At 41.9% G+C, this 13705-nt stretch overlaps 1 protein-coding gene across 1 annotated transcript in view; it reads right to left on the bottom strand.

The window, feature by feature from the left end:
* WDR70 (WD repeat domain 70) overlaps positions 1 to 13705 on the bottom strand; it is a 1742574-nt gene that overhangs the window by 121661 nt on the left and 1607208 nt on the right. Inside the window, exon 16 of the mRNA XM_086960548.1 lies at positions 1695 to 1857. Coding sequence (XP_086816674.1) covers positions 1695 to 1857 — 163 coding nt within the window. The remainder of the gene's footprint in view (positions 1 to 1694; positions 1858 to 13705) is intronic.

Here is a 13705-nt window from a genome sequence, read left to right as displayed (position 1 = left end):
TGCTCTTTCAAGGGGTTCAAGGGTTGTGTAACAGCGTTTAATCTCCCAGGGACAGAAAAATACCATTATCTCCAACAGAAGCACTGACTGCTACAGCCATATATGAGACTGGATGCCACGCGAGAACTATTACCTATAGAGAGAGCTTTGTGAAATCAGGGAGTACGTCAAGGGGGTGTATCTCATTTCTCTAGTTGCTCTTACATACATCAGGTCCAAGGCTGCCCCCAAGACACACAGCTTTTTGGGACACTGTGCTAGAGACACCTCTGACCGAGAAACAATGGGGTTCGCTCTATAAAGATAGTGGGAATTTTAACAGATCCATGTTTCTTAGAGAAGCCCATTACAAATTAATGTAGGATTGGTACTTATATCCCCGGAAGCGCCACACCCTCAACCCGGATGCTTCGGGAAGGTGCAGGAGGGGCTGTGGATTACTGGGGGATTTCCGCCATATGTGGTGGGATTGCTCTGCCATTCAACCTTTTTGGAAGGAAATTCTTGCTCAGATCAATAAGATCCTAGGTTACCCAATCTCTGATTCCCTGGAACATGTCCTGTTGGGGGTGCACGATCCATGTCTGAAGCACCAACCGGGGCTATGCTTAGTTGCGGCCAAAATGGAAGGGGCAGCGGCATGGAAGAAGGCGGAGCCTCCATCACTTTTACAATGGCATGCTCGGTTGTGGCGTGCTTTGGCGTTTGAGCAACAGGCAGATATAATGGCTGATGCCCATACAGGATTTGACTACATTTGGAGCCTGTTGGTGGCTTACCTGTCGGAAGGTGTGCCGCCATTTGACTGTGGTGCTAGACTACATGCACTTATCTTTCCAAACCTAAGTCCCCATGCTATATACTGTTGGCCCTGGGACCTTTGAGATACTCAGGCATTCTACTTAGGCGTCTTCTCCTGCCCGGGCCGGGGGTGGGTTGGATGTGGGCCCCGTTGACCCCATCTCCTTGCACTGTCCACCTCTGCATACCCATTGGATCTCTCTGATTTGTAGTCCATATGAGTTAGTCCTCACAGGTTTGTTTTGCTTTGTCTGGTTTCAGTTTTTTTTTTGTTAAACTGTGAACTTGTGTGAATGGAGGGCAGATGCATTCAGTATTATGGTGATGGTACATTGAACTAATTGCTTAAGAGGCCATTTGGATGTGCAACTTCTTTCGTCCTAGCCGAGTACTTGTGAGAAAGCTGTGTTTTAACTTTAGATATTTAACGCTCTTGCCTATTGTACTGCTGAATTGAGTCTCGCAAGTTGTTAATTCTTTGAAATTGCAATAAAAAGTTTTTGACCAAAAAAAACAACAACCAACTCCTCTATAATCAGGTGTCGAAGCACACCTTGGAGACATTCGGCTTCCAGGGTGGGAACCCAGTGTTGAAGGTCCCCCCTGCATTTCTGTAAGTGAGAGACTCCAAAGGATGATATGTAGGGTAAACAAAAAACTTGCTATTGTTGTTTGATAGAAATAGTCAAGGGAAGATGAGCAAGTATTGTTTCTCTCTCTCTTTTTCCTGTTTATTATCTTACACGATATTAATCATGAAAAATATGCAATGCTAAAAAAATAGGGGAAGCGATGGAAACCTAATAATTAATACAAAATAAATTACAATCGGTCTCATTAAATTAAACAAATTATTTAAATCTACATATTAAATGCCCCATTTGCAGACTTACACGGAATATGCTGGAGCGACCCAGTATGGATTTTCTTCAGCATCTTTTGCATGACGTAAAATGGCCTCACGAGGATTGCTATCGTCAGTCTTATCTAGGGCGATGTTCTTGACAATGAAAGAGGATAAGGTACCGCCATGTGTTCCAACACGGCCCCCGCGACCTATAAAATAAAATGATTAAACAGAGGTCTCATACAGCAGTTATAAATTGAAGGCTAGGTAAAGGAAATGAAGACAATGATCACACGAGGCTGTTTATCACTTTATAACAGCTTAAGGAAACATATTCAAAAAATACATCTTGCGCAACTGCAAATGTCTCACATTTGTGTAAAATGCATACCCATTACTTCATTGGGTGGTTACCATCAAGTCGTGCAAACAGAGCACCAAATGCTTGTGAACTTTGTGCTGGTAAAAGACGGCTGGTAACAGACTAAGAAGTTAGGCAGAAACGTGTTACATTGTATATATGGTGGTTATTGATAACTGCACCAGGTCTCTGCCACAACGCTGACTTAAATCAGTACTATAGCATGCGAAGAGAGCGTCAACAATGTGGAAATCAGTAGTCCCAAGCCTCCTTCATAGAGCCAAAGTCCCTTTCCATGTAGAGTTGAGCCCATGCTGTTAAATATGTTAATATACCAGTGGTGCCTTCCTGGAAGATGAGCCAGTTAGGATGAACATATTCAACAACCGTGCCATTGAACTAGAGTTATCACGGAAGGGAACGTGTATCCCATTTTGTAAGCAGGCTGGGCTGGATTAAGTTATAGACTTGTGTATTTCAGAAGAAAAGACAGAAACCATTTTCCACTGCATACATGTATAGAGGACCAGTGTGTACCAATTTCGAAGAAGATGAAATGGGGGACGGGTTTATTGGGTAAACGTGTAAGAATATCCCATTTCTACAAATACCCATTTATGTTTTATTGATTTTGTGCCATCTAAATGTCACTACAAAGTATGTATGGGAAAATGATGGATGAGAACAAATATTAGATAAGCAGAAAAAAGATGAAAAAAACAATAGTTATATAACGAAAAAACAGCTAAACGGTAGAAGCAGGAAAAGATCAATTGCTGTTAAATTTCCCAAGGTGTAGAGACAAGTCAGTTCTGCAGGCCTATGACACTCAAGCCATTTGGACAATCATTATTTATTTGTAAAGATTGAGAGAAAAACTACGCTCTCGACATTTGGAACATCCTACAAAAGTAGGTAGGGGTGAACCCGAAACAGAACCAGTGGATTAGCAGAACAGACCGTTCTTAGAGGTGCAACTGCTGAAAGCAGGAAGGCCGTACCTTTATGGGACTGGTATTCAAAAGCCAAATCTTAGGTTTTTGGCTTTGTGGTTAGAAGTAGGAAGCTTGTCCATAATATTTAGTCAAAGGCTGTCTGACCAGGCCGAGAGATCACTCCCATGAATCAGGAACTTAAGTGTTGTCTTCAGTCAGTTTCTGATGTTTTAAGGCCATTAAATCATGGACGGCAGAAGGTACTCTCCTAGCAGGCTAATGCAATCAGAGAATCTGTGAGCAAACTTAAGCAGAGGATGGTCACATGGGCATGGGATAATGCCTTCAAACCAAAACAATACAGAGGTTGAAGCAAATGGGGAGAGGGGCAAAATCTATCAAACATCATAAGAGAATGGTGTGATAACGTGCTAATGTATCATAACATGCTTTGTACCTTTAATTCATGGAATCCTGTTAAGAGATTCTTTCCTAGAATGTAGACTTCTCTGGAGGTCAGTTGATCGTTGGACTTCGTGGATGAGGTTAATAAATACCCACATTCCTGCTCTTCAAGTTTCCTGTTTACTTATTTTAATGTGTTAAACACCACATTAAATTGGCGACGATCGGGAGACCTCAACACGAAGAGAAAAGAAGATTAAGACACCCCTCCTCCAGCGGCTGTGTTTAAGGAAAGGAAGCGGTGACTTCCCTGCGGCAGTTCGTTTACACGATGTTCGTCTGTATTATCATCCGGTGAGGAGAGCGGTGGGCATTTAAACTCGGCGGAAATTGGTTAAATTAATTTTTTGATTCTAAAAATCAACTTGTTCTTTAAAAATAACAAGCGCAAGCTTTTAAAGTTGAACTGAACGTGAGGAGCGCGAGCGGTGATAAGCGCGAGATGCGCGAGCTGTAAGAGAATGAGTGCTGCTTATCAAGACTAGTTACTATTGAGAATGTTCAAGAAGATGATACTTTTGATACAGATGACAGTATCAGAGTTTGTGAAGTTACTGAAGGAGCAGTTGAGGAGTGTGAATGGAGGACTGAGTTAGGAAAAGACGAAGAGATTTCCAAACTTATTTCTTCTTTAAAAAAACCATAGTCGATTAGAAAAACCATGGTTGTTGGTTTCAGATGAACTTCTATTACTGATGATGGTCTCCTCACTCGTGGGACGAAGTTAATTCCACCGGTTGGTATTAGAAAAAAATTGTTATCCCATGCTCATTGCGGTCATCTAGGCATTGTCAAGACTAAGGAAATTCTTCGTTTGCAGTTTTGGTGGCCTGGCCTGGATCTGGAAATAGAGAGAATGGTGAGAGATTGTCCTGAGTGTTGTGCAAGCGACAACATTTTGAAGACTAGACACATGCCCATGGTCAAGAGAATTTTACCTAATCATCCTTGGGATGAGGTTGTAATCGACATTGTTGGTCCTTTGTCTGGAGTTTCTGATACTCCATACTTAATTGTTTTGATAGACTTATATTCAAGATGGATTGAGGTTTCTGCTGTAAGAGACATAACTTCAGATGCTGTGATCAAATTCTTGGATGGTATTTTTTTAAAAGAGAGTTTTCCTAATAGTTTACTTTCAGATAATGGACCTCAGTTTTGCTCGAAGTTGTTTGAAGATTATTTAAAGAGATGTGGTGTGACTTATAAGAGATGTTCTTTGTATCATCCTGAGTCGAATGGTGCTGTTGAAAGGGTTAACAAGACTCTTAAAGAAGCTATTCAGTTAGCAAGGTCATCTGGCTTGGATTGGAAGATCTCTCTTAAGGATAGAATTAACAGTTATCGCATGACTCCCCATTCGACCACTGGAAGATCTCCTTTTGAGTTGTTTAAGGGAAGAGTTCCTAATACTTTGTGGTGTCCTGGTTGGATGAAGCTGAACAAAGGTTTGGTAGATAATAGTGTTGGTGAATGGAGGTGTAAGGAGTTAGACAAACAAGTTTCTAGGAAAGAGTATTTTGATAGCAGTAAGTCTGTTTTATTTCAAAAGTTCAAAATTAGTGATCTTGTTCGCATCAGAGCTCCTGTTGGGTGTAGGCCTTGGTCAAAGTTCACTGAAGTTTGCTCTGTAGTGAAAATCTTCAGAAATGCTATCAAAACGGATGATGGAAGGATATGGAATAACAGTTGTGTGGTTTTGGTTGATTCAAGGTTGCCTGCTGTTGAAAGTGCCCATCCTGTTGGGGGTAATTCAGGCTATTCCCGTTACTCTTCTCCTGTGTCTCCAAGTTTGTCTTCTTCTTCTAGGTTGGGTCAGAGAGTACGTAGACCTCCTTTGTACTTAAAAGATTACGTTTAATCTTTTCTTCTTTTGTTTTTTGTTTTTATTAGAAAGGGAGATGTGTGATAACGTGCTAATGTATCATAACATGCTTTGTACCTTTAATTCATGGAATCCTGTTAAGAGATTCTTTCCTAGAATGTAGACTTCTCTGGAGGTCAGTTGATCGTTGGACTTCGTGGATGAGGTTAATAAATACCCACATTCCTGCTCTTCAAGTTTCCTGTTTACTTATTTTAATGTGTTAAACACCACAAATGGATGCTCCTCTTTTCAACAAGGGGTGACGTCAACTGCTTGAGTATGTGGACTTAAAAGAGATCTAAATGTGGCTCAGAAAATACTCAGCAAGTCCAATTGCACTTACTTATTGGATCAGAATATCTTGTTCCGTTGTATCAGATACTATGGAGAGGATCAGTTCTTTGGGGGTAAGTGTACATTCTATGTTCTGAAGTATTTTTATCATTCCCTCCCTCACCTGATGGACTCTACAGGAATTTGGTGGAATGTTTGGGGTGTAATGATATGGGGATTCGAGAAGAGACGAGCTGGAGGGTGGACGTTGATGTCCTTTCTTTGCTTGCTGTTTGACAGTGCTAAGGTCTGGGGCATAAATAAATTACCAATGAAAGTACCAAACTTCTTCAGATGATAATTGACACAAGAATATTGGTGACGATTGCCATTTTGCCATTATCAAGGAAGGCTCTGTATTTGGGCGCGGTGCAGTGAAGGCATATCTGAGTGGAACCCCACCAGCATCCCTAGCGTATCATTTCTTATATTTACTTTGTGAACACAGGTTTAGTGAATCTCATAGCTCGGCGCAGCGACTTACTTGTGAGAGCTAACCAACGGTTTTTGTGCCCAAGACTGTGTACTCCTGCTGGAGGACATCCTGGCTTAGCAGTTCTTGCATTGTGAGGGGATCCCGCGTCTGACGTTCGAAGATGCTGCATGATTGGCTTCTGTGACATCATTAGCCGCGTTTTCCTGGGACAATCTCTGGATGTTAAGCAAGCCCCTACGCTCAAGTCTTAGCAGCCATCTTGGATAGGCCTGTGCCTGCACTCAGTGATGGGCACATCGGTATTCGGGAGCATTCATCTAGCACTTTGTCATGCAGCGTTGCTCACAGTGATGAGCACACCTTGCCGTTCAAATATATAAGTGTGCATGTGCCTATACGCGGTGATAGGCACACACTGTGTGGGCTGATAATAAAGAAGCAATAGGAGTTATTTTGGATATCTCAGCTTGTGTACGGCGTCAGGCACACCTGGTGGTGCGTGATTTGTGTGGCACTACTATATTTCTCAAGCCTGTGCACGTTGACAGGCACACCTTGCTGTACGTATTTTGGTGACATTCAGTGCTCTTTTTAAGTTTTTTGTTTATTTTTTTGTTTTCTTTCTTCAGCATTTGTGTCAAAGGGAGTTCACATCTTTTCTTCCTTAAATATTTAGGTGGGATATTTTACAAATAATTTTTGCGCGGTGTGGGGGTAACTTGCTACATTATGGCAACTATGAACCTTCCAGCACCACAACCATTCATAATAAGGGAGGACGAAGTTAACAGTTTGAAATGGGAAGAATGGAAGGACTATTTATTAACTATATTGATACTTTTAGGGAAGTAACACCAGAAAGAAAAAAGGTCATTTTGTTACATTGCTTAGGTCCTGGTGGATTGAAGTTCTACAACCTCATTAAAAAAAAAAAAAAGCGCTCAGAAGACTAAGGAGATGTTTTCACACACGCTATAGCAGACTTGTATGCTTATTTTGAACCTACAGTGTGTGAAGCAATAGATCGTTACAATTCCTATCATAGGAAGCAAGATCCAAGCGATAGAATTGAGGATTACGTCGCAGCGTGAAGGAAACTAGCCATGACTTGCAAGTTTGGAAGATGAGTTAGTGAGGGACCAGGTTATTATGCACTGTAATAATCCCAATTTGCAAGATAGGTTGTGGGTACATGGTGAGTCTAGTTTTCAGGAAGTCACTTCCATTATTAGCAAAACAGAACTTACATCTAGAAGCGCGAAAGCTGAGGTGTCCACGTGGAAAAGAGAAGGAGTAGGTGACACTGTGAAGATAGTAAAGAAAAAAGTAGCTTTGAGGGACATTCCAGCTAGACAGATAACTGAAGAGAAAATTGCGGGTAAACATAAATATAAGATCAACGACCTGAACGGTAAATGTTATCGGTGAGGCAGTTCTGGACACTTAGCACACTTTTACCCTAAGGAAGAACACCTTTTGTCATGTGCTAAGTGTGGCACCAAAGGTCACTATGCATGTGTATGCCTAAAATCTAAATCTGTAAAGTGTGTGGTGGGAGAGTTTGGGGTGGAATATAACTCTGATTCTGATGGTGACATGCCACAAGTCCTATGTATTCAAGAAGAGGTTTTATGTGTGGAAGGTTCTAATAGGATCAAACCTGTGTGTGACCTAGTTGTGGGGGGAGTTTAAGTATCTTTCGGAGCTGATTCAGGTTCTCCATTCACCATAATCAACGAGGATACATGGTCCAAACTATTTTGTGACAAAATAGGTGCCAGACTGGAAAAAGCAGACATATGCCCGCAGAGTTTCACTGGAGAGCCCATTAATCTCTTGGGTTTCCACAAATTACTTTTCGAATTTAAGGGTAGGAAGGCAGAGTGCAAAATGTATGTAGCTGTAATGGGACCATGTGTGTTAGGTTTGTGGGATCAGGGAGACTTGGGCATAATACTTGATAGTGAGAAGTGATAGTATGGACACCAGGTGCCTCTAGCCACAGTATCAAATATCTTACAGAATTCATAACTCCCAGTGGTTGTTTTCAATTCAGCAGGGTCCCATTTGGATTAGCTTCAGCAGCAGCAATGTTTCAGCACTTGATGTACAAACTGTTCAAGGGCAAAAACAGTCATTTTTTTCAAGATAACATCCTCATCATGTGAAGGGATAGGAAGGAGCATGATACAGAATTGCATGAGGTACTTAGTACTCTACACAAATTTGGGCTGACGGCAGAAGAATCTAAATGTAGATTTGCTGAAAATACCGTTAACCTACCTTGGGCATGAGATCAGATCAGTTCGAAAGACATTAGTCCCAAGGCAGCACTGGTTGATGCTAGAAGGAAGGCAACTGTTCCACAGAACAAGGATAAAGTATGTTCTTTTTTAGGGTTAGCGGAGTTTTACTCGAAGCTTGTATGGAATTTTTCAAAAAAAAGGTAATATTTCCTGTTCGTCAGATGAGTGCCGGACTAGTTTTGAAAGCATCAATGAAGATATTTGCACAGCTTCAGCACTCCAAGGTTTTCATCCTTTGTGTAAAAGTTTAGTCACCAAGGATGTCAGTGGTAAAGGGTTAGGGGTGGTGCTATCACAGCTGCAGGATAATGAATTTGAACGGATAGTGGCGTTCGCATCGCGAGCCCTCACTCCTGCGGAAGAGAAGTACTCTGTTATTAAAAGGGAAACCCTGGTGTGTGTCTGGGGCTTAAACACTTCAGACAGTTTATTTGGGGCACTAAGGTGGTGGTGAGAAGTGACCACAAGCCACTTACTAAGGTGCTCACGTCACAGCGTTTAAATAATGTCTCCCCAAGGATCAGTATGTTATCCATGCAACTGTTGGATTTTGTGTACAAGATAGAGTATGTTCCTGGCACCCGCAAAAGGATAGCTGATTTTTTAAGTTGCTTACCCTTACCCAACAAAGATGTGGATATGAATGAGTGGGATGAATATTGTATGATTCTGGTAGCCGAAGAGGATTTACAGAGCATAGTTCATGAAGAATGGATTACCTCACTCCTACAGGATAAATGTTTTGGGGTTATCAAAGAATATGCTATAAAAGGATGGCCAGAGTAACAGTCTTTACAAAAGGATTTTGTTCTTTTTTGGGAAGACAGAGTTGAATTATCTGTGGAGCAAAACTTTTTGCTAAAAGGGGGCAAAGTTGTTCCTCCCACGTCATTAAGAGAAAAAGTGATTAAATTGTATCTTGTAGGAACATCTCAGCATTGTAAAAACAAAAAGTAAGGTCAAGCAATCGTACTGGTGGCCTGGAGTGTATAGAGAGATTGAAAAGGAGGTAAGGGAGTGTGTGAGTTGTACAAATTCGGATAAGTTCATGGTTACATTTAAACCAACATTACACCCCATAATAGTGCCTGGCATGCCGTGGGAAAGAGTAGGAGTTGATATATTTGGTTCTGTGCAGAATAGTGATGGTACTTCTATGTTGATACTAGTAACAGTGGACCATTTTTCTAAGTGGCCAGATTTTAAAGTGGTGTCCAGGACACATTCTGAAACTGTGGTGGATTTTTTGAAGGAGGTGTTTTGTTGAGAAGGATTACCCAAGATCATAGTTTCTGAAAACGGGGGTCATTTTGTGTGAGATGTATTCAAAGGATTTGTTAAACAAACAGGAGTAGTACATAAGACTACGTCTTTGTATCAGTCTGAGGGAAATGGCAATGTGGAGCATTTCAACAGGGTCATCAAGGGTGTCACTGGTTTGTCTAAAAGCAAAGGCATGGTTTGGAAGGAGGAAGTCAGAAAGACCGTGGGAGCATATAGGATAGCCAAGTGTGCAACCACGGGGCATAGTCCATTCGAGCTGATGAGGGGTAGATCACCTCACACCAAGGACAAAATAGGCTGGTTGAGTAGTACCAGGAAGGTTGAGTAGTCACCTAATGCAGTAAGGAAGTGCTTGGAACAAGGACAGAGGAATTACAAGCCCAAGTATGATTCTACCCATGGTGTTAAAAGAGTGGATCTCAAAAAAGGTGATGTTGTGAAAGTCAAAAAAAGGACAATTGGTTTGCAAGGGTAATAGTAGGTTTTCTGAACCTTTGAAGGTAATCAAAATATTGTGCAACTCTGATTTATTGAGTGATGGTAAAGCGTGGCATGCAAAAAGATTAGCGTTCAAAGGAAAGATAAGAAGAGTCAACTTGAAAGAGAATCAAGGTTGTAGGTCATATGATTGGATGGATGATGTATGCGTGCATGGCAACCATTCAGATGTTAATAACAGTAGACCCATCATAACTGATCACCATTGTATAAATGAGATTCAAGAGCAACAAGGTGGAGATAGTAATGGAGCCTCTACATCGGACGATGTGATTTTGGAGCAAAAGGGAGGCAATGGAAATGGTCCTACTTTACCTGATAACGAACCTGTGGATGAAAGCCTTGTACATCGTCAAATGGTTTTTAGATATGGCAGAGTTTGGGTGAAATCTAAACATTTTAATGATTTTATAGTGTCAGTAATTCGCAAAGCTGTCATGCATATCTAGATGTACTGGGGTATTTCATTTGCATTTATTTTATTGCAATCTGTGTAGTCGTTAAGCTTTTTTTATTCTCGAAGGGGTAATGCTTCAATTTAGGTGGGAGGATGTGTCGTGTTTAGTTCTTAGGGGTTAGTGTACATTCTATGTTCTCAAGTAATGTCATCATTCCCTCCCTCGCCTGTTGGAATGATCAGGCATAGAGTATAAGGTTTGGGGTGTAATGATGTGGGGATTCCAGTTGAGACAAGCTGGAGGGCTTACGCTAATATTGATTCTCCGCTTGCTGTTTGCCGGTGCAAAAGTCTTGAGCATAAATTAATTACCAGTGAAAGTAATGAATTTTGTCAGATGGTAATTGACACAAGAAAAAGCAAACTTGCCTTCTCACCTTGTTTTGAAAAATCACTAAGCACACACAAAGCGGCAACCAGGACTGATTCTACGCAGTGTATGCTAGGAAACTCAGACTTAGACCAGTGAAGGAGCTCTGTTCAAGAATGTTGGAAAGCGATGTAGCCAGGCGCTGTTCCACGATCTTGCTAAATGCAGACAAAAACATGAAGGCATGTAATTTTTTAGGTTACTGTGATTTAAAGCAGGGTAGGAGAACTATGAAAAGTTTCAAAATCCTGTCTGGCTCATGGAGATATTCAAGAGGCTAGGAATCTGCAGGTAGAAATACTCCAAGTCCCAAGCAATATCATGTAGATCGTAGCTGGCTCCAACTTAATCCTAGAACATACATACAATAGAGATAAAGGATTATTTAGGCTATGTAATGGGCAGCATAGACAAGTCAGTTACGATAGAGGGAGGCGCAAACACAAGAAAATCGAATGCCCTACAAAGTGCATGCAGGTCTTAATCCATTGATTCATTTGTATGAGGATTAAAGTCCCTCAATATAATAAAATTATATCCAACTCCCTAACAAGATGCACAAATGTGTCTAGCCAGGCTGGTCGTGTATTATATGGCCAATATTTCAAGATAACTCTACAGAACTGTCAGTAAGATGACCTGGGAGGTGAGAAGAAAGCGCACTGAAGTTTCAGAAAGTAGTGAAGATAATATTTGTTGAAATACAAAGAAACTAAGGTGGCTTCTCACACAATGGCAACTCAACCTTTCTGCCCCCCAAACCAGCCACTGCTCCTGATTTTGAGGCATTTAAGGATTGCAGTCTTCAATATAGGATTGGGTGCATACCCTAGCCATGAACCATTTAACAGTAAGGCATCAAAGTTACTTTCAGCAATAGAATGTGACATATCTCACTGGTGTTCCAGTAAAAATCAATTTCCAAATATATCGGACTAGTCGGAATAGTGCATGTGATACTGATCATGTCTTTTGAGATAGAACATTATGGTTGAGGCTTTCCATCTAGACTTGCAGGCCTTCCCCTCAAGTGTGTCTGGACAATTTTCAGAGCCAGGAATACTGATTTCAGTTCCATCATAGTTATGTATTTTACAGCTTCCAATAGGGTCCACAGATTAGTTTCGGCTAGTGCAGGTAAGAGAAGTGGGTTCAGGGGTGTGGAGGGGAAGGGGGGAGGGGCAGTGGGTGGAGGGGGGGGGAGAAATCAGACATTGATGAGGGAAACTTTAATAAATAATTCATATTCCCTTGTTATCGTCTGTTGAAATACTCCCCAACCACAAAGGCCCCATCCCTCTTACCTGCACAGGCTGCGGCTGCCATAAACCCATTATGCTCAGTTTTCCCTTATGTGCTATATCCCCTGTATGGAATGCATCTCTTAGGGTGGTCACACAGGGAGTGGTTAATTGAAAGACATGTCTACTGTAATGTTCTTTGCAGTCCACCACTTTCTGAATTTTCTCTGTGACAACCACTTGGATGCTCCGAACTCCTGCTTATTAGTCACCCAATGACAGAGCCACTCCTCAATTGTAGTCTTGCCTCGGGAATTGCATTAGGCCATCATGCCCATTAACTTTACCTGTTCGCATTTTCAAAGACTAGCCCCTTTGCTACAGGAGGTCTGACACACGTCTCCGTGTTTTGTCTGGTTTTGGCACTAAAAGATAAACTGAGTCGAATCATATTTCATCTACCTTTCTGGTACTTTTTGCAGTTGACTGCTTGTTTAGCATGTCTTCAGTCTTTTGTTGCAGGCAGGCTGATTCTTCCTGCAGGCTCCTACTCTTGCCCTGTGATCGTTCTTTACCCATGTTCTGTACAATAGCCATGCTGTATTTTGTGTTACGTTGCCATTTGTCAGAGGTGCTTGCTCTTTATTCTTTGATAAATCCTCCAGTTCCTGTCCCTGCCAGCTTTGGGAATAGGACAGTCACCTTCAGCAAGTCACTTATTTGCAGGTCCTACCCCCTTGGGACGTGACCGCTTTCTCTGCCCCAAAAGGCATGCTGTGGTTTAGTGGGGTATTGCCACTGAAGCAGTGCTTTGTGACTAGTCTGTCCTGTAACAGTAGCCCCTAGTGTCAAATGCTGGAGATCTGCTTGCTAGGAGTGGTTCCTCTCCGACATGCCCCTCTGAACTGCAAGGCCAGCCATCCACTTGCGAGAGTTTCGGCTGGGAAGAGCACTTTTTCCTACTTGGATTAGTACTCAGAGGATTCAGACATGCCTGATCAAAATGAAACCAGTCACCACTCAACGGAGCTGGCTGGCTTTACTTTCAGTGCGATCTCATGCCCTGCACATGCCCCTCTTCTAAAAAAAAATTATCTTTAGTGCCAAGGGGAGCATGGAGCTCTTCCACACGTCCCAGCATAACATTTTTTTCCCAAATCTTCTGGCGCTGCCCCTATATAACTTTTTTTCCACTACTATGGACGAACCGTTCACAACACCACAAAGGTAAGTAAAGAACTTGTAGAGCTCATGAATGCTGAGACGTCTTAGTGCTAGGAGTAGCAAGGAAATGAGCAAAAAGACCAGGAAGTACAGCATCATTCCTATGGTAGATCTAAGATTCCGACGTGGGGTGTACCACTGAATAAGTTTCTGTAGTTCCAACGGTCCTCCACCTGTGAAGTGCTTTATGCACCAGGCATAGTGCCTTAAACTCGATGCACTGCCTGACTGGAAGCCAGTGAAGCTCCCTAATACTGCTAGAGAAGTGGTGGTATTTTGG

Source organism: Lissotriton vulgaris, chromosome 3_1, assembly GCF_964263255.1.
Source record: "Lissotriton vulgaris chromosome 3_1, aLisVul1.2, whole genome shotgun sequence".
NCBI classification, from domain to species: domain Eukaryota; kingdom Metazoa; phylum Chordata; class Amphibia; order Caudata; family Salamandridae; genus Lissotriton; species Lissotriton vulgaris.
The sequence above is the reverse complement of the archived record's forward strand: the minus strand, read 5'-3'. Positions and strand labels throughout refer to the sequence as shown.